Here is a 26,061-nt window from a genome sequence, read left to right as displayed (position 1 = left end):
CTCCTTCCCCTACCAGTAAAGCCAGGACTTCAGCTGGCTGGTCTGCTTGTCTATTATTAATTATTATTGTTGTTATTAGAAATCAGTGTATAACAGTAGCAGAATTGAAGATCTTGAAATGTGTAGATGTTCTAGCTTTCATTCAGCTAGCTTCTCTCCCCCTGGTAGGTGCCAGGCCCTGAAAAATGCCTCAGGTGGACTGTGAACAAGGGTTAGAAAGAATAGGGATGTTACACAGCTCTTGTCCTGGGTATCTTCAGCCATTGAGTTCAGCATTGTTGGCAAAAGCCGTCTAACAATCTGGGAAAGCAGCAAGAAGTGAGTTACGATTATTTCAGAGAACGTGTTGAAGAAGCTGGGAGATTAAAAAGGGGTGGGGGGAGTAGTTCATTCTATAAAAAAATTAGAGCCAGAGAGAACTATAACTACTTACATTCTAAGTTACTTTGAATATGCTAGGACCCTATGTTTGTGAGCCTAAGGCTGACTATCAAAGAAAAACTAGTAATCAACTTGTTTATTGGCAGTTAACTGCATAATATTAAGGAAAGTAACAGCCAGTTTTTTTGTCTTAGACTTCATGTCACCGGGATAGGGTGGAGCAGCACCCGCAACAACTATATTCCTTTATTGAGATGAATCATTTTCATTTTATCTCTAAGGAAAAGAGATTATTTCTGCAAAGGCAAAAGGCAAAAAGACTTGAAGCACAAGTCTTCAGTTACTGTAGGACACTGCTTATGAAGTTATACAGCATGAGCAACTGTCCCTGTCTTTTTTCATTAAAAATTTTTTTTAAAAAATTCTGTGAACAGATAACTGATGTCTCTGTACCAAAGCTTTATTTTCTGGCCAGATACTATAACGACTGGAGCGCCCTCTAGCGGGAGCTCCTTTCTCAGCACTTAAAATGCGTGCTATAAAGGAGACTCAAGTATGGCTATTTTGGGAGACAAAGCAACTAAGCAGGATGGTTTGAATTACCACACTGACCTTAAAGAAGACGTGTTTATTTTTATAATTCTTTACAAATTGTACCCTTTGCATAAAGTGACTTGGGTCCAAGTATAGTATATAAAACTTTCAAGTACAAAAAAATAACTGGCAGGACTTCCCTGGTGGCGCAGTGGTTAAGAATCCGCCTGCCAGTGCAAGGGACACGGGTTCGATCCCTGGCCCAAGAAAATCCCACATGCCGTGGAGCAACTAAGCCCGTGTGCCACAACTACTGAGCCTGCGCTCTAGAGCCCACGAGCCACAACTACTGAGCCAACGCACCACAACTACTAAAAGCCCGTGTGCCCTACAGCCCACACGCCACAACTACTGAAGCCCGTGCGCTCTAGGGCCCACGTGACACAACTACTGAGGCCCACGTGCCTAGAGCCCATACTCCACAACAAGAAAAGCCACTGCAAGGAGAAGCCTGCGTACCGCAACAAAGAGTAGCCCCCGCTCACCACAACTAGAGAAAGCCCACGTGCAGCCAAAAAATAAATTTTAAAAAATAAAAAAAAAAATAACTGGCAGATAATGACACAGAATTAAAACATATTGGCATATACATACACATGCTGACTTGTTCCAATAATAGGCTCTATATAATCTTGGGGGGAAAGTCAAATACAAAAGTTAACAGCAAAACAGGAAATAGTTTGCCTCCTGTCCCAATGTTTATGGGGTGGAGGCTTCTGAGCCCTCCTCTGAGTGGTTTGAGCATGAACACCTTAACAGGCTCTTGTTCCCCTGCCTCTGCTCCCCTTCCCTTCCTGCTCTGCTGCCCATTTCATATCTGTACTCTGACATCTGTTTCTCTTGCAGTCAAGACATTTTTAGGGGAAAGGCATTGCTCCACAGCTTTTCTTTTTGAGTTTCCAGTTTACCAGCTTTGTGACAGAGCTCCTCTTACACAGAGTCAGTAATACATTGTCCCAGCTTTTTTATGCTTTACTTCCTCTTACCTTTTCATGTCAAAGTGTCATTTTTCCACTAACAAAACAATATTTCATCCTAAGAGCTCTGGATGGTAGTTTAGAATAGCTATGTTTACCTTCTTTCTCCAGCTTTCACAACTTTTTTAAATCTCTTTCTCTCCTGCCTTATAGAGTTCACCAGCCACTAGCATTGGCTGAGAATCAGAATTCACCTTTTCTCTCTGATTCATGCTTCTGATCGCAAAAGGCCATAGCTGATTTGACTTTTCCCTCTTAGAGAGTCTCTCATCTGTCAGTGTCTGTGCAGTTTGTACTTAGTGGTGCTATACCTCACTGCCTTTTGTTGTGATCCTCCCACCCATTTTCTTATCCTAAGAGGTGATTCTCATCAACACCTATTTCAGTAATCTTTTTCTGAAATGTATATTTATTTAACTTTGGGGGTCCTGAGCATGCTGAAGAATAAGGAAAATAAATATAAAGATCATTCTATGGCTTTAATAATCACAAATGAAGTCAGTTAAGGGTGTATATCTGTTAGATCACAAACATTTTTTGAGAATCTTCAATGTGAAAGTCACTATGTCTATCTAGTGTTAAGGGAAAAAAAGAGCTATAACTTTGCCTGCCCTTTAGGTGCCAGAGAAATAAAAGAAAGTTCGTGGTACAATGGTGTATGTAATACATACAAATTAAACAGTACAAAGATCAGTAAGGAATTTAGTTATCAGAGAAGGTTTTTTGAAAGAGGTAGTTTATTAGCTGGACCTTAAGGAATAGCCAGCGTTCAGATAGCAAAGTTGGGAGAGGTGGTATTCTAGGAGAGTAAAACAACATGAGAAATGGCACCGAGGCAAGAATGCACACAGCACGCTCAGAGAAGAGTGGTTCAGGCCAGCTGCCTGGAGTGGACATTTTATTTAGCAAAGTGGTGAGATAGGCAGACTCTAGCCTAATTAAAGAGGGCCTTAAATGCCAAACTTAGACATCTAGACTTACTCATATAAGTGGTAGAAAACTGTTGAACATTTTTGGAAAAGGGAATTATATAATCAAAGAATGTTTTAGAATGATGAATTGTCCATGATGTGAGGTTGCATGGACGCTGAAGCCTGTTATGACCCTCTTCCCTTCTAAAGGTCTCAGCATGAAGTAATAAGACCCTGGGCTTGATGATAAAACAGAAATAGGAAGGAAGGAATGGTTGTCTAAAATGTTTTGAGGAAATATTCCTCAGGACTCTAGTATTCCCATCCCAAATTCCAAGCACCTAGTGGTCTAAGATAGAAACCTGGGAGTCATCATGGACTTCCCCCCTTTTACCCCTCCACACCTATCAACGACCATTTCCTTTCACTTGAACCATATTTGCCCCTTTCTCTTCATCTCCCACTGCCAGTATCCATGCTCAGGCCCTTGGAAAGATTTCTGCTTGATATATATGAAAAACACATCTGACCATGTCACAGTCCAAGTTAAAATTCTTCTGCAAGTAGGCGAAAGTCCAGGCTTCTTGACCTAACATAAAAGGGCCTCCAGGGTCCAATCCTACATGCTCATGTCCCCTTCCCTTACCACCCCGGTGCTTGCAGTGCTCAAATAATCTGTGCAGTCTCACACCAAGTCTTTGTACATGCATCCCTCTTGCTCTGCAGTAGTCCACTTTCCTACTTCACAACTCTTCAGGGAATTTCACTGGTCCTCCTGTGTCTTTCCATGACACCCTGAGTTTATTACTTCTGTAATAAGATTATACAGGATTATACATCTTATTGGTGTAGCTCTTTCACTAGACTGTAAGTTCCTTACAGGGCATAAAACTATGTCTTGGGCTTCCCGGTGGTGCAGTGGTTGAGAGTCCGCCTGCCGATGCAGGGGACACAGGTTTGTGCCCCGGTCCGGGAAGATCCCACATGCCGCGGAGCGGCTTGGCCCGTGAGCCATGGCCGCTGAGCCTGTGCGTCTGGAGCCTGTGCTCCGCAACGGGAGAGGCCACAGCAGTGAGAGGCCCGCGTACCGCATAAACAACCAAACAAACAAACAAAAAACTATGTCTTATTTTCTTTGTATTTCAAGTATTCACAAGGCCAGACAGTATCTGGCACACAATTAGCATTTAATAAATGATTAAGGAAGAAAAGCAAGAAAGGTTGGAAACTAATTGGATGTGGAGAATAAAGAAGAGAAATAAGTTTAAAATGACTTCAAATTTTCAAGCCCAGATAACTTGGAGTGGTACCACCATTAACAAAAATAGACATCCATGACTTTGAGAGGAAGATTTTAAATTTGGTTTTCGCTATTTTGACTTTGCTGTCAGAGTATAGCATCCAGATGGAAATGTCCAGCAATTAGCTGATGTGAGGAATTCTTAGAACTTGAAGATTTAATAGGGCCTTCATTTTCTTCTTAAGCCTGGTGCTTCAAAGTCTAATTTCAAAAGCCCCCTATCATGTTAGTCCTGAATATGTCTGCCAACCTGGACAAGCAGAAGTTCATGTCTTACGTGGTATGTAGTGGTCCATCAGATGTGTTCCCTCCTAGTGGGCAGCTCTGGAGTTCTGGTTCCAGATGCCCTGAGCTAACCTGAACAGACATTCTCCTTCAAGTGTATTTTTACATGCATTAGTTCAGTTGACTCTGTGGTCTCAGAAGCATTCTACAAAAATAATGTACCGTCTTGTTGTTGAGCTTTTATTAAGATGGCCCTTTGACAAAATCAAGAGCATGGAAAATTTTCCTTTTTTTTAGTCACTGAAAAGAGAGCACTTGATTCTTGATCTAAATGGCCTTCAGATCAGACTGAAATTACCAACTATTGATGTTGTAGTCATTGTTCATAGTAGCCAGTCTCCCTAAGCAATTGTTTCTTTTCTAGGTTGCTGAGTAACCATCATGATGATGCCTCTAAGTTTATCTGTCTTCTTGCAAAGCCCAGCTGCAGCTATCTAGAACAGGATGATTTTGTTCCTTTACTTCAGGTAATTTTCATTTCCTTTTAAAAATGGGTTTTATTTTTAGAGTTTCAGAGGCTTTTAAAATTTTTTCAACTGTGAGATATGTCAACTGAGATATACAAATTTAGATGTCAGATTTCTAGATGAGTTGTTTCCAAACTTGTTTTAGCAGCAAAATCCTTTTGTTTAGAGAAGATTAACACTGATAATAGTATAAACAGATAATAGTATGAAACAGATAAAACTTGGCTACTCCCACTGAAGCAGAAGAGAGAGGCCTTACTCTGCCTCTCCTCTTGCCCACCCACAGCAGTCACAGAAGCACCTTCTGAAACCAGGCAATTGGCCTAGTTGAGTAGACCTTTGTTAAGGTAAAAGAGAAAGAGATCTCCAACAGAAAGAGCCCACTTGGGGAATATTTATATCCAGGCCTTCTGATGAGAATCAATTGCATGCCAATACTGGATCTGTTTTTATTATAGCATTCTTCATAGCCTGATACATTGCTTGTTAATATTCTTAATTTCATATTTAAATATTACATTTTTCTAAGTAGTTCACAAATTACTTGAAGCTGAGACCTGCCTTTCATTTCTGTTGAATGCACATCATTTTTTTAGTTGTTCTAGTAAATCCTTGTTTACTGTTAGTTAGGATACCTAAAGAAGGGCAGAAAGATGCATTAATGTAGTGCAGGTTTTTTTAAGTTGTATTCGTGGCTACCATCAATTTTTTAATAGATTTTTGTTGAATTGCAACATACATACACAAAAAGACACACTAATCACAGTGCCTCAGTTAATTTTCACAGTATGAGCACATCTGTGTAACTAGCACCCAGATGAATAACCAAAAATTACCAGTACCTCCAAAGTTCTTCATGCTCCCTCCCAGTCGCTGCTGCCCTAGGGGAACCACTATCCTGACTTCTAACACTGTATGACAGAGATTTCTATTTGTTGGAACAGTTTTACATGTTCAGAAAATGAAGTTTGGTTGTAATTTATTTTGTGTGCAGGGTTTTGAGCTTGTCTTAATTTGCATGGTAGCCTTGATTATCCTTAGACTCATCTGCTACATGTTTTTTTCCCCTTTAAAAAGTGTTCATGGGAATGAGGATTGTTAATCGTTTCTTACATTTAATCAAGATCATCATACATAATATCCAATATTATGTGTTCCTATTTATGTTTTGTGAAAGTTCTCCAGCCACCCCTCACCCTCACCAGCTCAATCCATTCTCAGCTGTGCTCTGTCTCCTACAAGCTGCATCTTTTTGGCCCCCTTCCCCTAATAGCTTCTGGTTGGGTCTGGAAGATGGATAGCACCGCCAGGAGGTGGGAGGGCAGAAAAGAAAGAAGTTAGCATTTCTTCCCAACTCTATGCTTCAGCACAGTAATGTATTTCTCTATAATACAGCTTCTGCTGGATGGCCGCTTCTCCACAGTTGTAGTGCCTACTGGGCTCCTGTAGCTCTGTTCCTCCCCTTGTCCCTTTGGCCCTGGGGATTGTAACAATATCTTTCTGTTGCTCATCCCTGGTGCCTTCCACTCCCTTGTTTGTTCTCTTAACCTCCCCACGACTCCACACATAATTGCTTTGTGAAAGGTTCATATGGGTGAATTCTTTTTCCTATGGGGACCTACCTTGACTGAGTTTTATCAGAAGCTTTAATAAAAGCTTTGACAGGAATATAAATTAAGCTGTACCAAGACAATTATGAACAAACAACAGAATTATGAGTTAGTGGACATTTTTACTTCCTTCCCTTAAATGTAAGGAGAAGTTTTATTTTCATATAAGAAGTGGACGTATGGAGTCTTCTGGTAAAAGATGACAGACTGATACATTCTCCTCCCATTCTTTTCCAAACTCCTCCAGTTAAAATATAGATATTTAAAAGGAATAAATCCATGAAAGTTAATGGAATGGCATAGAGGAACAGAGGAGGAAAAAAATCAGTATACAAGATACGTAGTATTCCTTGAAGATAGAAAGCAGAAGCAGGCTAAGGAGACCACAGCCTGGAACGAGGGGCTGTGTATGGGCTGCAGTGGAGAAGTGAGCTACTCTGTTCCACTCTGCTGGTTAGGATCCCAGAGAGGCTGTAAACTCGGAGTTGGCAGAGCTGATGAGAAGTATTAGAAATGGGGAATCATTGAAGGCTGGTATACAGAGCAGTTGACCAGTTGACTCCTTACCTGGTTCCCAAATGTAAAGTGCAGCCTGACAAATTAACAAACAACAGAGCATGTTAAGACAAATTCCAGTAGAGGAACATCCTAGATAGTGTCTGGCCAGTTCTCATCAAAACTGTCAAGATCGTCAGAAAGAAGGGAAGTCTGATAAACTGTCTTAGCCGGAAGGAGCGTAAGAAAGCACAACAGCTAAATGTAATATGAAATCCTAGAACAGAAAAAAAATACATTAGGTAACAACTAAGGAAATGTGAATTAAGTACGGCCTTGAATAATAGTAATAATAATGTATCAATATTGGCTTATTAATTATAGCAAATGCTAATGTAAGATGTTAATAATTAGGGACCTGGGTGCAAATATATGGGAACTTTATACTGTCTTCTCAATTTTTCTGTAAGGCTAAAACTGTTCTAAAAAGGCATTTTAAAAAAATAATTACTATATTCAGGGAGATTATATAAAACAAGAGTAGATGCTGACACAAGAAAGAGCTGTTTGAATTTTAAAATGTAAGTGCCAAAATTTTAAATTTCAACATAAGGCCTGTAAACTAAAGTTAAGGATATCTTTGGCACACACAAACTCACAGATGGGGGAGAAAGAGAGAGACAGAAGAGAAGACATAAAGGACCAATTCAAGAATTTCAACATCTAACTAACTGGAATCTGAGGAAGAAAGAAGGGAAAAAATGGAGAGAAGGAAATCATCAAAGAAATAATATAAGATTCATCAAGGAAATAATACAGGATGGAGAGAATTGGAAAGACTGGAGTGATAGGATGGGTCCAGAGAGCAGGAACCCAGTGGGATTCCTTGGGATTCCTGTTTCCTTTCTTGGGGAAATACAACATGCCTGTGTAACCATCATCTGATCAAAAACAGAATGTGATCCTCCCATCCCAGCCTCTCGTGTTCTCTCCAGTCACTGCCCACAGAGCCAGAATATAAATCTTCTGGTTGAAAGGAGCCTCTGAGTGCCAAACACAGTGAATAAAAAAAAGATATACATAAACCAGTCCTCTTGAAATTTTAGAAAACCACTGGAATCCCCCAGAGAGAAAAAGCAGGTCACCTTAATAAGAATAAGAATCAGGATGGTATTATATTCTCATTGGCAACTCTGGGGAAATGGATTTGAATTCAGATTTCTACATCCTGCCAAGCTATCAATCGGATATGAGGTTAGAATAAAGTCATTTAAAAATTCAGAAAGTTTATCTCCTGCTTTCTTAGAGAGTTACGGGAATATATTCTACAGCAAATTAAGTAAAACAAAAAAGAGAAATGCATGAGATCCAGGAAAGACTGGATTCGATCCAGAGAAGCAGTGAAATAAAGTCCCAGGTTGGCAACTGAAGAACAGCCAGTCCAGAATAGAGAAGGTGGAGGATTTCTCTGGAAAGGGAGGTAGAAGGGGATAGTTGTTACATGTGAGAACAGGGAAACTGGAGAGTATGATGAAGATGCAGCATTGTGTATCAACAAGCTAAAGAAAAGCAATTAGAAACTCCTTGAAAAATGAAAACACTGTGTAAGACAGTCATGTATAAACATGAAGCAAACTGAAATGTGACATGATTATAAACAACTGATGGAGGGTAAGAAAAGGAAGTTCATCTAACTTCAATGCCTGGAACATTCTCCTTTGAATGCCCCCAAGGGACATGATGTTGGACCAATAAGAAATGAAATGCATTCCTTATATGCTGCTTAACTTAGCATTCAGCAGTATTTATATAATCAAAATGTCATAAAATATTTTAATGTATAACACCTAAAGTCACTCTATGGATTAACTGTAGAAAATTTTATTATGGTTGCAGAACAGTATTTAAACAACCTGAACAATGTAAAAGTCAAAATATTGCCAACAAAATGTGAAAGAGAAAAAGAGGGAGAAGAGAAAATAAGGGTAGGGGTGCTATAATCATCATCCTATGTAAAAGGAAATTAAGGCACTAAGATGAATGGGGTGAAAATTAAATGTATAAATAGATTATTTGCAGTTTACAAAGATAACCAATACAAGAACTAAAAATCATAACCTCAAATATTGGGTAAGGTGAGTAAAGTGGGACAGTTTAAATGAGCTAAATCCTCATCTTCCCTAGCAAAGAATAATAGATATTGTCTAAAGTTGATAGAGCTATAAAGAAAAGTAATTGTAGGGACTTCACTGGTGGTGCAGTGGTTGAGAACCCACCTGCCAATGCAGGGGACACGGGCTTGAGCCCTGGTCCAGGAAGATCCCACATACTGCAGAGCACCTAAGCCCATGTGCCACAACTACTGAGCCTGTGCTCTAGAGCCCACGAGCCACAACTACTGAGCCCATCTGCCACAACCACTGAAGCCCACACACCTAGAGCCTGTTCTCCACAACAAGAGAAGCTACTGCAATGAGAAGCCCGCATGCTGCAATGAAGAGTAACCCCCACTCTCCACAACTAGAGAAAGCCTGAGTGCAGCAATGAAGACCCAGCACAGCCAAAAATAAATTAATTTTTAAAAATAAATTAATTTTAAAAAGTGATGCCTATTAAAAAAAGTAATTGTAACATAGTGTTTAGTTATACTTAAATAATAATTAAATTTTATGTTTAATTATAGAGCTAAGCAGCAAAAGAAATAAAAATATAAACGATTCAAAAGAAGTGGGGCTAAAGGTGCATGGATGGGGTAGGTTGGTAGAATGGTTCTTCCATCATAAGTTCTTATATACTCCTTGATTTTATACCATGTGTATATGTAATTTCTCTTATTTTTATTATGGATAATTTTGAGCATATACAGATGCAGGCAGAGTGATCTACTGAACCCCCATGTACCCATCACCCACCCCCAATAATGATCAGAAACCAAAGAGATAGAGAATTTAAAAAACAGTAGCACTTTCAATAAGTTGAAATCTTGGTATGGGGAAAACATTAACAAAATAGACCACCAATTAACTAATTTCATCAAGAAAAAGGAGAAAGAACTAATAGACAAAATAAGAAATGACAAGGAGGAACAGAAGAAATTTTTAAAAATCATAAAAGACTATTTTGCAGGCCTCAAATTTATTTGGAAATAAATTTGAAAACCTAGCTGAAATGGAAAATTTCCTAGGAAAATACATCTGACCAAAATTGACCCCATTTTATTTATTTATTTATTTTATTTATTTTATTTATCTATTTTTGGCTGTGTTGGGTCCTCGTTACTGTGCACGGGCCTTCACCAGTTGAGGCGAGTGGGGGCCACTCCTTGCTGCAGCGTTAGGGCTCCTCATTGCGGTGGCCTCTCCTGTCACAGAGCATGGGCTCTAGGCACACGGGCTTCAGTAGTTGTGGTGCATTGGCTCAGCAGTTGTGGCTCATGGGCTGTAGAGCTCAGGCTCAGTAGTTGTGGCACACGGGCCCAGCTGCTCCGCGGCATATAGGATCCTCCCGGACCAGAGCTTGAACCCATGTCCCCTGCATTAGCAGGTGGACTCTCAACCACTGCGCCACCAGAGAAGCCCAACCCCATTTTATTTAGAAAGCTTAACAAAGCAATTTCCTTAGAAGAAGTAGAGATCTTTATTAAGGAACTACCCCACAAAAAGCACCAGGCCCAGGTAGTTTCACAAGGGAATTCTACAAAACCTTCAAAGACCAGATAGTCCTAATGCTTAATAAATTATTCCAGAGAATTGAAAAGGAAGGAAAACTCTATAGCTCCTTCTATGAAACAACTGATACATAAACCAGGTACAAACAGTACAAAAAAGAAAATTGCAAATGAATATAATTCATGATTAATAATAAAAAGTAATAAATAAAATATTAAAAAGATGCATACAACCTGGTGGGATTTATTCCAGGAAGTCAAGATTGCTTCAGTATTAGGATCTTTTTTAACATCACATGTTGTTTCTAAGAAAAAAATTATGATTGTCTCAATAGATGCTGAAATCACTTTGGACAAAATTTAACACCCATTCATTAAAAAATGCTCAAGAAAGTAGATACTTGAGATACTTTCTTAACATGATTATAATATATATACCTAGTGCTAAAGCCAGTATAGAAAAACATTAGAGGCATTTCCATTAAGATCAGAGACAGGGCAAGGATGTCACAATATCCATTACTGTTCAGCATTGTACTAGAGTAATTATACTGTACAAGAGAAAACAATTAGAGGCATAAGAATGGTTGAAGAAGTAAAGTATTCATAGATGACATGACAGTAAACCTGGAAACCCAAGAGAATCAGTGATAAAACTCAAAACAATAAAATAATTCAGTAAAATAGTAGGAAATAAAATTAACGTATACAATCACCAGATCTTCCATTTCTGACCAAAATGGAGTAACTGGGACTGGATTTGCCTTCCTACCCAAAACAACAAAAAAACGTCAGGCAAGAAATACAAAATAATGGTTTTCAAGGTGCCAGACATCTGGCAACAAAAGATAGTGATTCCTGAGAAACAGTAAACAAACAAAGTGATCCTTATGATTGCCTTGAGAGAGTTTCCAAGCCACAGTGTGTTGATGGGGACCCTAGGCAGAGTTCAGTGAACTCCCTGAGTTTAGGAGACAGAGCTGAGAATCTAGAAGGACCAAAGTAGCTAGAATTCTTGGGACAGAGCACCAAAGAGGAAAGAAATGCACAGAGAGAAAACTCCAGAGAGCTTCAGAACTCCTCCATGAGTATTCATCAGAGGTACTGATCAGCAGATATATGTGAGGAAAGTAACCAAAGCTGAAGAAAGAGCTACCCCAAATTAGAGGGAGCAGTACCCATAAGTCACACAGGGCCAATCAAGAATAATATCTGTCTCTACCAGTCAGACTGGAAAACCTCATAATACATGGCGCTTTAGGTAGAGTAGTCATAGGAGTCTTGCCTCAGTAGTGGGGAATAATTAGCCCTAAATTAGATAGCACTCAGTCCTGTCTAACAGATCTGAAAAGCAAGATCTAGAAGGATGAGAGGGTTTTTCAAAGTAACTTAACAGCATCCCAGAACATAAAATATTTATTCTATTCAGAACTTGAGAATAAAAGAATATAAAAATATCCAGCACTCAAAAAGATAAAATTCAAAATGGCTGGCAACACCAGGCATGCAAAGAAACAAGAATACAATTGATGATTAGGAGAAAAATCGATCAATTGAAACTGACTCAGAACTGACACAGATGTTAAAATTAGCAGACAAGTATATTAAAACAGATATCAAAAACTCAATATTTTTTTAAAGACCCAAATTGAACTTGTAGAGATGAAAACTAAGGTGTCTGGGGTGAAAAGTATACCAGATTAGATTAACAGCAGACTAAACATTGCAAATTAAATGACTAGTGAACTTGAAGACATAGAATAGAAACTATCCAAAATGAGACATGGAGACATAAAAAAAGAAAAAATGAAGAGCATCAGTAAGCTGTGGGGCCTAACTTCAAGCAACTTAACATACTTATAAATGGAAGAGAGGATGTTGTTAAATAAAGAATTTGTCAGGTCTTAGTCGAAGGTTCCTAGGACGGAACTTCTAAAGCCTCGGAATTTCCCGAATGATGAGTGTCTTTGTTTTTCATGGTGGGCTCCTGGGACCATGCCTGAGTTTATACTAATAAGGTGACTCATCATGGGCCCCTATATAGTTCGAGGATGAGGGCTTCCCATGCCAGAAAGGCCGACCATGTGATTACAGGTTGAGATTTTCAGCCAGGTGATATCAGCCTGACCTCCAAAGAGGCAGGGAGCCTGGAGATTGAATTCAGTCGTGTGGCCAGTGATTCAATAAATCATGTCTACATAATGAAACCCAATTAAAAAGTCTGGACACTGAAGCACAATTGAGCTCCTCCTGGTTAACGATACACGGTAATGTGCTAGGGTGACACATCTTGAGGACACAGAAGCTCCACATTTTAGACCTTCCCAGACCTTGCCCTGTGCATCTCTTATTTGGCTGGTCCTCATTTGTATCCTTTATAATAGAATAGTAATCATAATATATTACTGTCCCCAGTTCTGTGGGTCATTTGGGCAAGTTGTTGAACCTCAGGGGATAATGGAAACCCCCAAATTCATGGCCAGTTAGTCAGAAGTATGGGTAGCCTGGGAACCCCAGAGTTATGGCTGGTGTCTGAAGTGAGAGGAGTCTTGTGGACTGTGCCCTTAACCTGTGAAATCTGCACTAACCCTGCATAGTTAGTGCTGAAATTGCATTCCAGGGGGACAGAAAATTATTTGAAGAGATAATGGCCCAGAATTTTCTGTACTTGGTAAAAACTATAAACCCATGAAACTAAGATGCTCAATAGGCCCAAAGCACAAGAAACACAAATCTATACTAGAGCACATCATAATAAAGTGGCTCAAAACCAGTAATAAAAAGAAACTTTGAAAAGTAGCCAGAGAAGATAGTCACATTTCATAGAGTGGAACAAAGATAAAGATGACAGCGGATTACGTGTTGGAAAAGTCCAAGCCAGAAGACAGAGGAGGAACATCTTTAAAGTACTGAAAGAAAAGAACTATCAACCTTGAATACTATACACAGTGAAAATACCATTCAAAAATGAAGGTGAATTAAAGATTTTTTTGGACATAGAAAAGCTCAAAGAATTCATCACCAGCAGAAATGCACTACAAGAGATGTGTTTTGTTTGTTTGTTTTTTATTTGTTTGTTTGTTTTAAGAGTTGTTTAGGCAAGGAAGAAAGTAATACCAGATGGAAATGCAAATCTACACAAAGGAATGAACTCCAGAAGTGGTAACTACATGTATGTGATTTTTTATTATTCACATCTCTTTAGAAGAAAAGTAACTCTTTAAATGAAACTATCAACAATGCATTATGGTGTTTCTAACATATGTTTAAGTACAATTTGACAACAATAGCATAAAGACTGGGAGAAGAGAAATGGAAGTATATTGTTATGGTTTGCATATAATCCATGAAGTTGTATAACACCTCTTAAAAGTAGATTGTAGTAAATTAAAGATGTATGCTGTAACCTCTGATGCACCTCTAAAATAAGAGTTATAGCTAATAAGCAAAAAAAGGAAATAAAATGAAAGAATCATAAAGAACACTCAGTTTACACAAAAGGAGGCAGAGAAGGAAGAATAAAAAAAGAACAAAGAATGGATGGGACAAATAGCAAGATGATAGATTTAAACATAACCATATCAGTAGTCACATTATGTATAAGTGGTGTGAATATCCCCCAAAGCAAAGATTAGACAAAAAACCAAGACCCAAATATAGTATGTTGCCTGAAAGAAATATAAAGACACAAATAGGTTAAAAGTAAAAGGAGGGAAATATATATACCATGCTAATATTAATCAAAAGAAAGCTCTTACAGAAATGCAAATCAAAACTACAGTGAGGTATCACCTCACACCAGTCAGAATGGCTATTATCAAAAAGTCCACAAGTAACAAACGCTGGAGAGGTTGTGGAGAAAAGGGAACCGTCCTACACTGTTGGTGGGAATGTAGATTGGTGCAGCCACTGTGGAACACAGTATAGAGGTTCCTTAAAAAAACAAAAATAGAGCTACCGTATGATCCAGCAATCCCACTCTTGGGCACATATCCAGACAAGACGAAAACCCTAACTTGAAAAGATACATGCACCCCAGTGTTCATTGCAGCACTATTTACAATAGCCAAGACATGGAAGCAACCTAAATGTCCATCAATAGATGAATGGATAAAGATGTATATAATGGAATATTACTCAGCCATAAAAAAGAACGAAATAATGCCATTTGCAGCAACATAGATGGACCTAGAGATTATCACACTAAATGAAGTAGTAAGTCAGACAAAGACAAATATCATATGCTATCACTTATATGTGGAGTCTAAAAAAATGATACAAATGAACTTATTTACAAAACAGAAACAGACTCATGGACATAGAAAACAAACTTATGGTTACCAAAGGGGGAAAGGAGGTGGGGGTGGGGGGGAGGATAAATTAGGACCTTGGGGTTAACAGATGTACACTACTCTATATAAAATAGATACACAACAAGGACCTACTATATAGCACAGGGAACTATATTCAGTATCTTCTAATAACCTATAATGGAAAACAATCTGAAAAAGTATATATGTATAAAATAAGTAGCAAGGATATACTGTATAGCACAGAGAATTATAGCCATTATCTTGTAATAATCTATAGTGTAGTATAATCTGCAAAAATACTGAATCACTATTCTGTACACTTGAAACTAACATAATATTGTAAATCAACTATACTTCAATAAAAAATTAAATGAAAAAAATAACTGATTCAAATTTGTAAAATAAATATCTATATTCCAAACGATAAATAAGTAAAATACAGGACTAATCCCATAAGGGACATACAGTTAGTAGACAAACAGTGGGAAAATGTTAATTCTCACTAGATATCAAAGAAATGTAAATGAAAGCAGTCTGAAGATGACAATTTACACATTCTAAAAGAACCCCCCAAAAAAGTTGAATGTTTATATCCAGTGATGGTGAAGTTGCCCAGAAATTGACTCATACATTCTTACAGCCATATTGTTCCCACCCTTTAGCCAGAAATGTTACCACTAAGAACTTAAGAAAGCAACAATTTGGCAAAAGCAGAAAGGTCCCTCCTCATCCTCCTGACTTCTAAATGTTGGAACTCCCACAGCTGAGCCCTTTAACACCTTCTCTTTTCCATCCATATGCACTGTTTGGAGGATCTCACCTATATACCCAGAACTCTCTCCTTGTGGATCTGCAGGAAGAAAGTAGACCCCAGCAGAGATTTTCCTGGGGGTGGGGTTTGGGGAATTTTTTAGGCACTTCAAGGGCTCTGAACTCAGTCAGAAGGGGCCGTGAAGACAGGAGGGGCCAGAGAGACCCCTAAAGCAAGCTTCTTCATAATATTACTCCCTTACATTGTTAATAACCAAATGTCCCAGGCTTTATCTGATCGGGAGTAAGGATGAGGTCCCCAGGAATTCCCTCATTGCAGTAGCCCTTAGCTCTCCTGCAGGCCACCAGATCTCAGCTGCCCTTGACCCCTGCCTCCAAGTCTGTGAGAATTATTTTTGCGAGATAGCCCATTCATATTTTGACTTCCTCACTGAAGCCCATGTAGGAGAGCAAAATTTGCCACCCCAAAATGTCTCTTTGGCATGTAGATTATTTGAGGCTGAAAACAAAGCCCAAAAGACTCAGGAAAAAACTTTGACCTTCTCCCTAATTGCCTAAAAGAATTTAGATAGAGGGCCTGTTCCTGGAACAGAGCTATCAGCAGAGATCTCTGCAAAGAATATGGGCTAAGTATGGTGGGGGAAACTGGGCAGGGCCTAGAAATCAGAGTCCACTCTGTGTCCTATTGTCTCTGTGTAGCCCAGCGAACATTTGTTTATCAAACATTTGCTTTTCCATCTTCATGTGAATTGCCTTCCTCCTCTTTGAAGTCCCAAACCACTACCCCCAACATCCACTTGTGTCTTCAGCTGAAGATGGTATTTAAGGTAAGGGCTTTGGCCATTTTGGCTAGTTACTCAGTTTTCCCAGGTCTCTCCCATGTATACACATTTAACTTTTGTTTAATTTTCCCCGTTTAAAAAAAAAAAAAACTCTTACAAATAAATGGAAAGACATTCCATGTTCATGGATTGAAAGACTTACTATTTTTAAATACCCATACTATCCAAAGCAATCTATAGATTGATGCAGTCTCTATCTAAATCCCAATGGTTCCATTCCCCCATTCCCTGGCAACTACTATTTCTGTTCTCTGCTTCTGAGTTTGACTATTTTAGATACCTCATATAAGTGGAATCATGGAGACGTTGTTCATTGGTTATAAAGTTTCAGTTATCCAAGACAAATAAGTTCTAGAGATCTACTGTACAACACAGCATCTATCAATAACAATACTGTATTGTGCACTTAAAATTTTGTTAGAAGGTAGATCTCATGTTAAGTATTCTTGCCAAAAAACAAACAAAAGAAACAAAAAAAGAAGCAGCACAGGGAAAGTGTTGGAGATGAAGTATATGTCTATTACCTTGACTGCCCTGATGGTTTCCTAGGTGTATGCATGTGTCCAAACTCATCAAATTGTGTATATTAAATAGGTGCAGTTTCTGTATATCAGTTATACCTCATAAAGTTGTTTAAAAATACCAATGGTATTTTTTGCAGAAATAGAAAAAACAATTCTAAAATTCATATGGAATTTTTAGGACTTGGAATAGCCAAAACAATCCTGAGAAAGGAGAACAAAGCTGGAAGCCTCACACTTTATGACTTCAAAACATATTACAAAGATACAGCAATCAAAACAGGATGGTACTGGCATAAACACAGATATACAGACCAATGGAACAGAATAGAGAACCCAGAAATAAATTCTTGCTTATATGGTCAGATGATCTTCAACATGGGTGCCAAGAATAATAATGGGGAAACAATAGTCCCCAACAAATGGAGCTGGGAAAACTACATATCCACATGCAAAGGAAAGAAGTTAGAATGTATCTTACACCATATAGAAAAATTAACTCAAAATGGATTAAAGACCTAAACATAAGACCTGAAACTATAAAACTCCTAGAAGAAGACATAGAGGAAACTTCACGATATTAGATTTGACCATGACTTTATGGATATGACACCAAAAGCACAGGCAACAAAAGCAAAAATAGACAAGTGGGATTATATTAAACTTTAAGCCTTCACAGCAAAGAAACAGCACAGTGAAAGGCAACCTACAGAATGGAAAAATATTTGCAAACATATCTGATGAGGTTACTATCCAGACTATATAAAGAACTCCTGTGACTCAATAACAACAACAACAAACAACCTGAATTTAAAATGGGCAAAGGACTTGAGTAGATATTTCTCTAAAGAAGATAAAACATCTGATAAGCATATGAAAAGATGTTCAACATCATTAAATAAGTAGGGAATGCAAAGCAAAACCACAATGAGATACCACCTCACACCCATTAGGATGGTTACTTTTTTTTTTTAAGCATTGGCAAGGATGTGGAGAAATTGGAATAATGGTAGGAATGTAAAATGGTACAGCCACTATGGAAAGTAATATGGAAGTTCCATATGATCAGCAATACTACTCCTGGGTGTACATCCAAAAGAATTGAAAACAGAATCTCAAAGAGAGATTTGTACACCCACGTTGATAGCAGCATTATTCACAATAGCCAAGAGGTGGAAGTAACATAAATGTCCATCAGTGGGATGAATGGATAAAGAAAATGTGGTATATACATGGAATGGAATGTTGTTCACCTTTTTTAAAAAGGGAAATTCTGTCACATGCAGCAACATAGATAAACATTGAGAACATTATGCTAAGGGAAATAAGCCAGTCACAAAAAGACGTATACTGCATGACTCCACTTATATGAGGTATCTAAAGTGGTCAGATTCATACAGATAGAAAGAAGAATGGTGGGTGCCAGTGGCTGAGGGAAGGTGAGGTAAGGATTCATTGTGTGATGAGTGTAGAGTTTTAGTCGTCCGGGATTGAGTGGGTGGGGAGTGGGGGGAATCTGGAGATCTGTTGCCCAACAATGTGCAAGTGGTTGACAGTATTGTACTATATGCTTGGAAATTGTTGGGAGGATGAATCTTATGTATTTTTTTTGCCACAAAAAGAAAAGAAAAGGCAGGGTGGCTATATTAATGTCAGACAAAGTAGTTTTTAGAGAAAATAATGTTGCTAGGTAATGATAAAGGGATCAATTCATCAAGAGGATATAACAATTCTAAATGTTTACACACCTAATAACAGACGTTCAAAATGCATGAAGCAATATCCGATAGAACTGCAAGGATAAATCCACAATTATAGTGGTAGATTTCCACGTGCTGCTCTGAACAATGAATAGAACAAGTAGAGAGAAAATCAATAAGGATATAGAACACTTAAACAAGACTATCAACCAGCCTGACCTAATTGACATTTGTATTACACTTCACCCAACAACAGCAGAATACACATTCCTTTATTTTTTTCTCTGAAATCTTGATATATTTGATTATATTTTTCCCCACGTGTTATCTTTTCTACTTTTCTACTTTATATTGAAAACCAGAAAGTGTATTAGGAATCTGAGTAAGAAGGTATGGGTTCACACATACCTTTGTCATACAGTATACACATACACAGAATATTTACCAAAATAGACCATATTCTGGGCCATAGAACAAATCTCAACAAATTTTAAATATTCAGCTCACAAAATATGTTCTCTGACCAAAATGGAATTAAATTAGAAATAATAACAGATCTGTGAAAAATACCTAAATATTTGATAACTAAATAACCTATGGGTCAGAGAAGAAGAAATCAAAATTAGGAAGTATTTTGAAATGAATGAAAATGAAAATACAGCATATCAAAATTTATGGGATTCTGCTAAAGCTGTATTTATTTTTTTACTTCCTATTGTATTTTTTTTAATTTAAAAATTTTTTTATACAGCAAGTTCTTATTATCTATTCTATACATATTACTGTATATATGTCAATCCCAATCTCCCAATTCATCCCACTCACCCACCCCCACACTTTCCCCCCTTGGTGTCCATACATCTACATCTATGTCTCTATTTCTGCCTTGCAAACCAGTTCAACTGTACCATTTTTCTGGATTTCACGTATATGCGTTAATATACGATATTTGTTTTTCTCTTTGTGACTTACTTCACTCTGTGTGACAGTCTCTAGGTCCATCCACATCTCTACAAATGACCCAATTTCGTTCTTTTTTATGGCTGAGTAATATTCCATTGTATATATGTACCACATCTTCTTTATCCTTTCATCTGTCAATGGGCATTTGGGTTGCTTCCATCACCTGGCTATTGTAAATAGTGCTGCAGTGAACACTGGGGTGCATGTGTCTTTTTGAATTATGGTTTTCTCTGGGTATATGCCCAGTAGTGGGATTGCTGGGTCATATGGTAGCTCTATTTTTAGTTTTTTAAGGCACCTCCATACTGTGTTCCACAGTGGCTATATCAATTTACATTCCACCAGCAGTGCAAGAGGGTTCCCTTTTCTCCACACCCTCTCCAGCATTTGTTGTTTGTAGATTTTCTGATGATGCCCATTCTAACTGGTGTGATGTGATACCTCAGTGTAGTTTTGATTTGCATTTCTCTAATAATTAGTGATGTTGAGCAGCTTTTCATGCGACTCTTGGCCATCTGTATATCTTCTTTGGAGAAATGTCTATTTAGGTCTTCTGCCCATTTTTGAATTGGGTTGTTTGTTTTTTTAATATTGAGCTGCATGAGCTGTTTATATATTTTGGGGATTGATCATTTGTCTCTTGATTCATCTGCAAATATTTTCTCCCATTCTCAGGGTTGTCCTTTCATCTTGTTTACAGTTTCCTTTGCTGTGCAAAAGCTTTTAGGTTTCATTAGGTCCCATTTATTTATTTTTGTTTTTATTTCCATTACTCTACGAGGTGGGTCAGAAAAGATCTGGCTGTGATTTATGTCAGAGTGTTCTTCCTATGTTTTCCTCTAAGCGTTTTATGGTGTCCAGTCTTACATTTAGGTCTGTAACCCATTTTGAGTTTCTTTTTGTGTATGGTGTTAGGGAGTGTTCTAATTTCATTCTTTTACATGTAGCTATCCAGTTTTCCCAGCACCACTTATTTTTTTTTAACATCTTTATTGGGGTATAATTGCTTTACAATGGTGTGTTAGTTTCTGCTTGATAACAAAGTGAATCAGTTATACATATACATATGTTCCCATATCTCTTCCCTCTTGCGTCTCCCTCCCTCCCACCCTCCCTATCCCACCCCTCCAGGCAGTCACAAAACACCAAGCTGATATCCCTGTGCTATGCGGCTGCTTCCCACTAGCTGGTAGTGTATATATGTCCATGCCTCTCTCTCGCTTTGTCACACCCAGCACCACTTATTGAAGAGACTGTCTTTTCTCCAAGGCAAGGTATCCTTGCCTCCTTTGTCATACATTAGTTGACCATAGGTGCATGGGTTTATCTCTGGGCTTTCTATGCTGTTCCATTGATCTATTTTTCTGTTTTTGTGCCAGTACCATATTGTCTTGATTACTGTAGCTTTGTAGTGTAGTCTGAAGCCAGGGAGTCTGATTCCTCCAGCTCCGTTTTTTGCCCTCAAGATTGCTTTGGCTATTTGGGCTTTTTTGTCTCCATACAAATTTTAAGATTTTTTGTTCTAGTTCTGTAAAAAATGTCATTGGTAATTTGATAGGGATTGCATTGAATCTGTAGATTGCTTTGGGTAGTATAATCATTTTCATAGTTTTGATTCTTCCAATCCAGGAACATGGTATATCTCTCCATCTGTCTGTGTCATCTTTGATTTCTTTCATCAGTGTCTTATAGTTTTCTGAGTACAGGTTTTTTACCTCCTTAGGGAGGTTCATTCCTAGGTATTTTATTCTTTTTGTTGCAATAGTGAATGGGATTGTTTCCTTAATTTCTCTTTCTGATCTTTCATTGTTAGTTTATAGGAATGCAAGAGGTTTCTGTGCATTCATTATGTATCCTGCAACTTTACCAAATTCATTGATTAGCTCTAGTAGTTTTCTGGTGGCATCTTTAGATTATGTATAGTATCATATCATGGGCATGATAGTTTTACTATCATGGAAAACAGTGACAGTTTTACTTTTTCTTTTCCAATTTGTATTCCTTTTATTTCTTTTTCTTCTCTGATTGGCATGGCTAGGACTTCCAAAACTATGTTGAATAATAGTGGTGAGAGTGGACATCCTTGTCTTGTTCCTGATCTTAGAGGAATTGCTTTCAGTTTTTCACCATTGAGAATGATGTTTGCTGAGAGTTTGTCATATATGGCCTTTATTATGTTGAGGTAGGTTCCCTCTTATGCCCACTTTCTGGAGAGTTTTTATCATAAATGGGTGTTAAATTTTGTCAGAAGCTTTTTCTGGATCTATTGAGATGATCATATGTTTTTTATTCTTCAATTTGTTAATATGACGTATCACATTGATTGACTGGCATATTTGACTGAAGAATCCTTGCATCCCTGGGATAAATCCCACTTGATCATGGTGTATGATCCTTTTAATGTGTTGTTGGATTCTGTTTGCTAGTATTTTGTTGAGGATTTTTGCATCTATATTCATCAGTGATATTGGTTTGTAATTTTCTTTTTTTGTAGTATCTTTGGTTTTGGTATCAGGGTGATGGTGGCCTCGTAGAATGAGTTTGGGAGTGTTGCTTCCTCTGCAGTTTTTTGGAAGAGTTTGAGTAGGATGGGTGTTAGCTCTTCTCTAAATGTTTAGTAGAATTCACCTATGAAGCCATCTGGTCCTGGACTTTTGTTTGTTGGAAGATTTTAAATCACAGTTTCAATTTCATTACTTGTGATTAATCTGTTCATATTTTCTACTTCTTCCTGGTTCAGTCTTGGAAGGGTATACCTTGCTAAGAATTTGTCCATTTCTTCCAGGTGGTCCATTTTATTGGCATAGAGTTGCTTGTAGCAGTCTCATGAGGCTTTGTATTTCTGCAGTGTCCATTGTAACTTCTCCTATTTCATTTCTAATTTTATTGATTTGAGTCCTCTCCCTCTTTTTCTTGATGAGTCTGGCTAATGTTTTATCAATTTTGTTTATCTTCTCAAGGAACCAGCTTTTAGTTTTATTGATCTTTGCTATTTTTTTGTTTTTATTTCATTTATTTTTGCTCTGAACTTTATGATTTCTCTCCTTCTGCTAATTTTGGGTTTTGTTTGTTCTTCTTTCTCTAGTTCCTTTAGGTGTAAGGTTAGTTTATTTGAGGTTTTTCTTGTTTCTTGAGGTAGGATTGTATTGCTATAAACTTCCCTCTTAGAACTGCTCTTGCTGCATCCCATAGGTTTTGGATCATCGTGTTTTTGTTATCATTTGTCTCTAGGATTTTATTGATTTCCTCTGTTATTTCTTCAGTGATCTCTTGGTTATTTAGTAACGTATTGTTTGGCCTCCATGTGTTTGTGTTTTTTACATTTTTTTCCCCTGTAATTTATTTCTAATCTCATGACATTGTGGTCAGAAAAGATGCTTGATATGATTTCAGTTTCCTTAAATTAATTGAGGCTTGATTTGTGACCCAAGATGTGATCTATCCTGGAGAATGTTCCGTGTGCACTTGAGAAGAAAGTGTAATCTGCTGTTTTCTTCTGGTATGTCCTATAAATATCAATTAAATCTATCTGGTCTATTTTGTCATTTAAACTTGTGTTTCCTTATTAATTTTCTGTCTGGGTGATCTGTCCATTGGTGTAAGTGAGGTGTTAAAGTTTCCCACTATTATTGTGTTACTATCGATTTCCTCTTTTATAGCTGTTAGCATTTGCCTTATGTATTGAGGTGCTCCTTTGTTGGGTGCATAAATATTTATAATTGTTATATCTTCTTCTTGGATTGATCCCTTGATCATTATGTAGTGTCCTTCCTTGTCTTTTGTAACATTCTTTATTTTAAAGTCTATTTTATCTGATATGAGTATTGCTACTCCAGCTTTCTTTTGATTTCCATTTGCATGGAATATCTTTTTCCATCCCTTCACTTTCTGTCTGTATGTGTCGCTAGGTCTGAAGTGGGTCTCTTGTAGACAGCATATATATGGATCTTGTTTTTGTATCCATTAAGCGAGCCTGTGTCTTTTGGTTGGAGCATTTAATCCATTCACATTTAAGGTAATTATCGATATGTATGTTCCTATTACCATTTTCTTAATTGTTTTGGGTTTGTTTTTGTAGGTCCTTTTCTTCTCTTGTGTTTCTCACTTAGAGAAGTTCCTTTAGCATTTCTTGTAGAGCTGGTTTGGTGGTGCTGAATTCTCTTAGCTTTTGCTTGTCTGTAAAGCTTTTGATTCCTCTGTCACATCTGAATGAGATCCTTACCAGCTAGAGTAATCTTGGTTGTAGGTTCTTCCCTTTCATCGCGTTAAATATATGGTGCCACTCCCTTCTGGCTTGTAGAGTTTCTGCTGAGAAATCAGCTGTTAACCTTCTGGGAGTTCCCTTGTATGTTATTTTTCCCTTGTTGCTTTTAATAATTTTTCTTTGTCTTTAATTTTTGTCAGTTTGATTACTGTGTGTCTTGGCGTGTTTCTTCTTGGGTTTATCCTGCCTGGGACTCTCCACGCTCCCTGGACTTGGGTGGCTGTTTCCTTTCCCATGTTACGGAAGTTTTCAACTATAATCTCTTCAAATATTTTCTCTGGTCCTTTCTCTCTTCTCCTTCTGGGACCCCTATAATGCAAATGTTGTTGCGTTTAATGTTGTCCCAGAGGTCTCTTAGGCTGTCTTCATTTCTTTTCATTCTTTTTTCTTTATTCTGTTCTGCAGCAGTGAATTCCACCATTCTGTCTTCCAGGTCACGTATCTGTTCTTCTGCCTCAGTTATTCTGCTATTGATTCCTTCTACTGTATTTTTCATTTCAGTTATTTTATTGTTCATCTCTGTTTGTTTGTTCTTTAATTCTTCTAGGTATTTGTTAAACATTTCTTGCATCTTCTCAATCTTTGCCTCCATTCTTTTTCTGAGGTCCTGTATCATCTTCACTATCATTATTCTGAATTATTTTTCTGGAATGTTGCGTATCTCCACTTCTTTTAGTTGTTTTTCTGGGGTTTTATCTGGTTCCTCTATCTGGCACATAGTCCTCTACCTTTTCATTTTGTCTATCTTTCTGTGAATGTGGTTTTCGTTCCACAGGCTGCAGGATTGTAGTTCTTCTTGCTTTTGCCGTGTGCCTTCTGGTGGATGAGGCTATCTAAGAGGCTTATGCAAGCTTCCTGATGGGAGGAACTGGTGGTGGGTAGAGCTGGGTGTTGCTCTGGTGGGAAGAGCTCAGTAAAACTTTAATCTGCTTGTCTGCTGATGGGTAGGGCTGAGTTCTCTCCCTGTTGGTTGTTTGGCCTGAGGCCACCCAGCACTGGAGGCTACAGCCTCTTTGGTGGGGCTAATGGCAGACTCCGGGAGGGCTCATGCCAAGGAGTACTTCCCCAGAACTTCTGCGGCCAGTGTCCTTGCCCCTGTGGTGAGCCATAGCCACCCCCCCGCCTCTGCGAGAGACCCTCCAACACTAGCAGGTAGGTCTGATTCAGTCTCCTATGGGGTCACTGCTCCTTCCCCCTGGGTCCTGATGTGCACACTACTTTGTGTGTGCCCTCCAAGAGTGGAGTCTGTTTCCTCCAGTCCTGTCGAAGTCCTGGAATCAAATCCCTCTAGGCTGAGAAGTCTGATTCTCTGGGAATTCCTCCTCCCGTTGCCTGACCCCCAGGTTGAGAAGCCTGACGTGGGGCCCAGAACCTTAACTCCGGTGGGTGGACTTCTGTGGTATAATTGTTCTCCAGTTTTATTGTGATTATGCCCCTCCTACTGTCTCACTGTGGCTTCTCCTTTGTCTTTGGATGTGGGATATCTTTTTTGGTGAGTTCCAGTGTCTTCCTCTGGATGATTGTTCAGCAGTTAGTTGTGATTCTGGCACACTTGCAAGAGGGAGTGAGTGCATGTCCTTCTACTCCACCATCTTGAGCCAATCACTTTAAAGTTGTATTTAATAAGTGAGTTTAGCAAGGTTACAGGTACATTATCAGTGTACAAAACTCAGTTTTCTTTCTATATGCTAGCAACAAATAATTGGAAATTGAAATCTTTTAAATACCATTTATAATACTACCCCAAAATATCAAATACTAGAGGCGGATCTGACAATAGATGTGCACAACATGTGTACTGAAAACAGTAAAACATTGCTGAGAGAAATTGATTTATATAAATGGAGAGATTGTCTTCTTTATGGATGGGAAGACTTGATAGTATTAAGATGTCAGTTTTACGTTAGATTTGACTCTTAGAACCATAGTAATGTTTTGTATACTCTCCCTGCAATAAATAATGAATTATAATCTACCAAGACCTGTAGGTAAGAAACCCA

The 26,061-nt window shown here is 38.2% G+C and overlaps 1 protein-coding gene across 2 annotated transcripts in view; it reads left to right on the top strand.

Moving 5' to 3' along the window:
* The window catches only part of PPP2R3A (protein phosphatase 2 regulatory subunit B''alpha), a 164,785-nt gene that overhangs the window by 38,878 nt on the left and 99,846 nt on the right, over positions 1-26,061 (top strand). For both annotated transcript variants that reach the window (XM_007457542.1, XM_007457543.1), the window contains exon 4: positions 4,813-4,915. In XM_007457542.1, the coding sequence (XP_007457604.1) occupies positions 4,813-4,915 (103 nt within the window). The remainder of the gene's footprint in view (positions 1-4,812; positions 4,916-26,061) is intronic.

The sequence above is a fragment of the Lipotes vexillifer genome, unplaced genomic scaffold, assembly GCF_000442215.2.
Source record: "Lipotes vexillifer unplaced genomic scaffold, Lipotes_vexillifer_v1.1 scaffold86, whole genome shotgun sequence".
Classification (NCBI taxonomy): domain Eukaryota; kingdom Metazoa; phylum Chordata; class Mammalia; order Artiodactyla; family Lipotidae; genus Lipotes; species Lipotes vexillifer.
The sequence above is the reverse complement of the archived record's forward strand: the minus strand, read 5'-3'. Positions and strand labels throughout refer to the sequence as shown.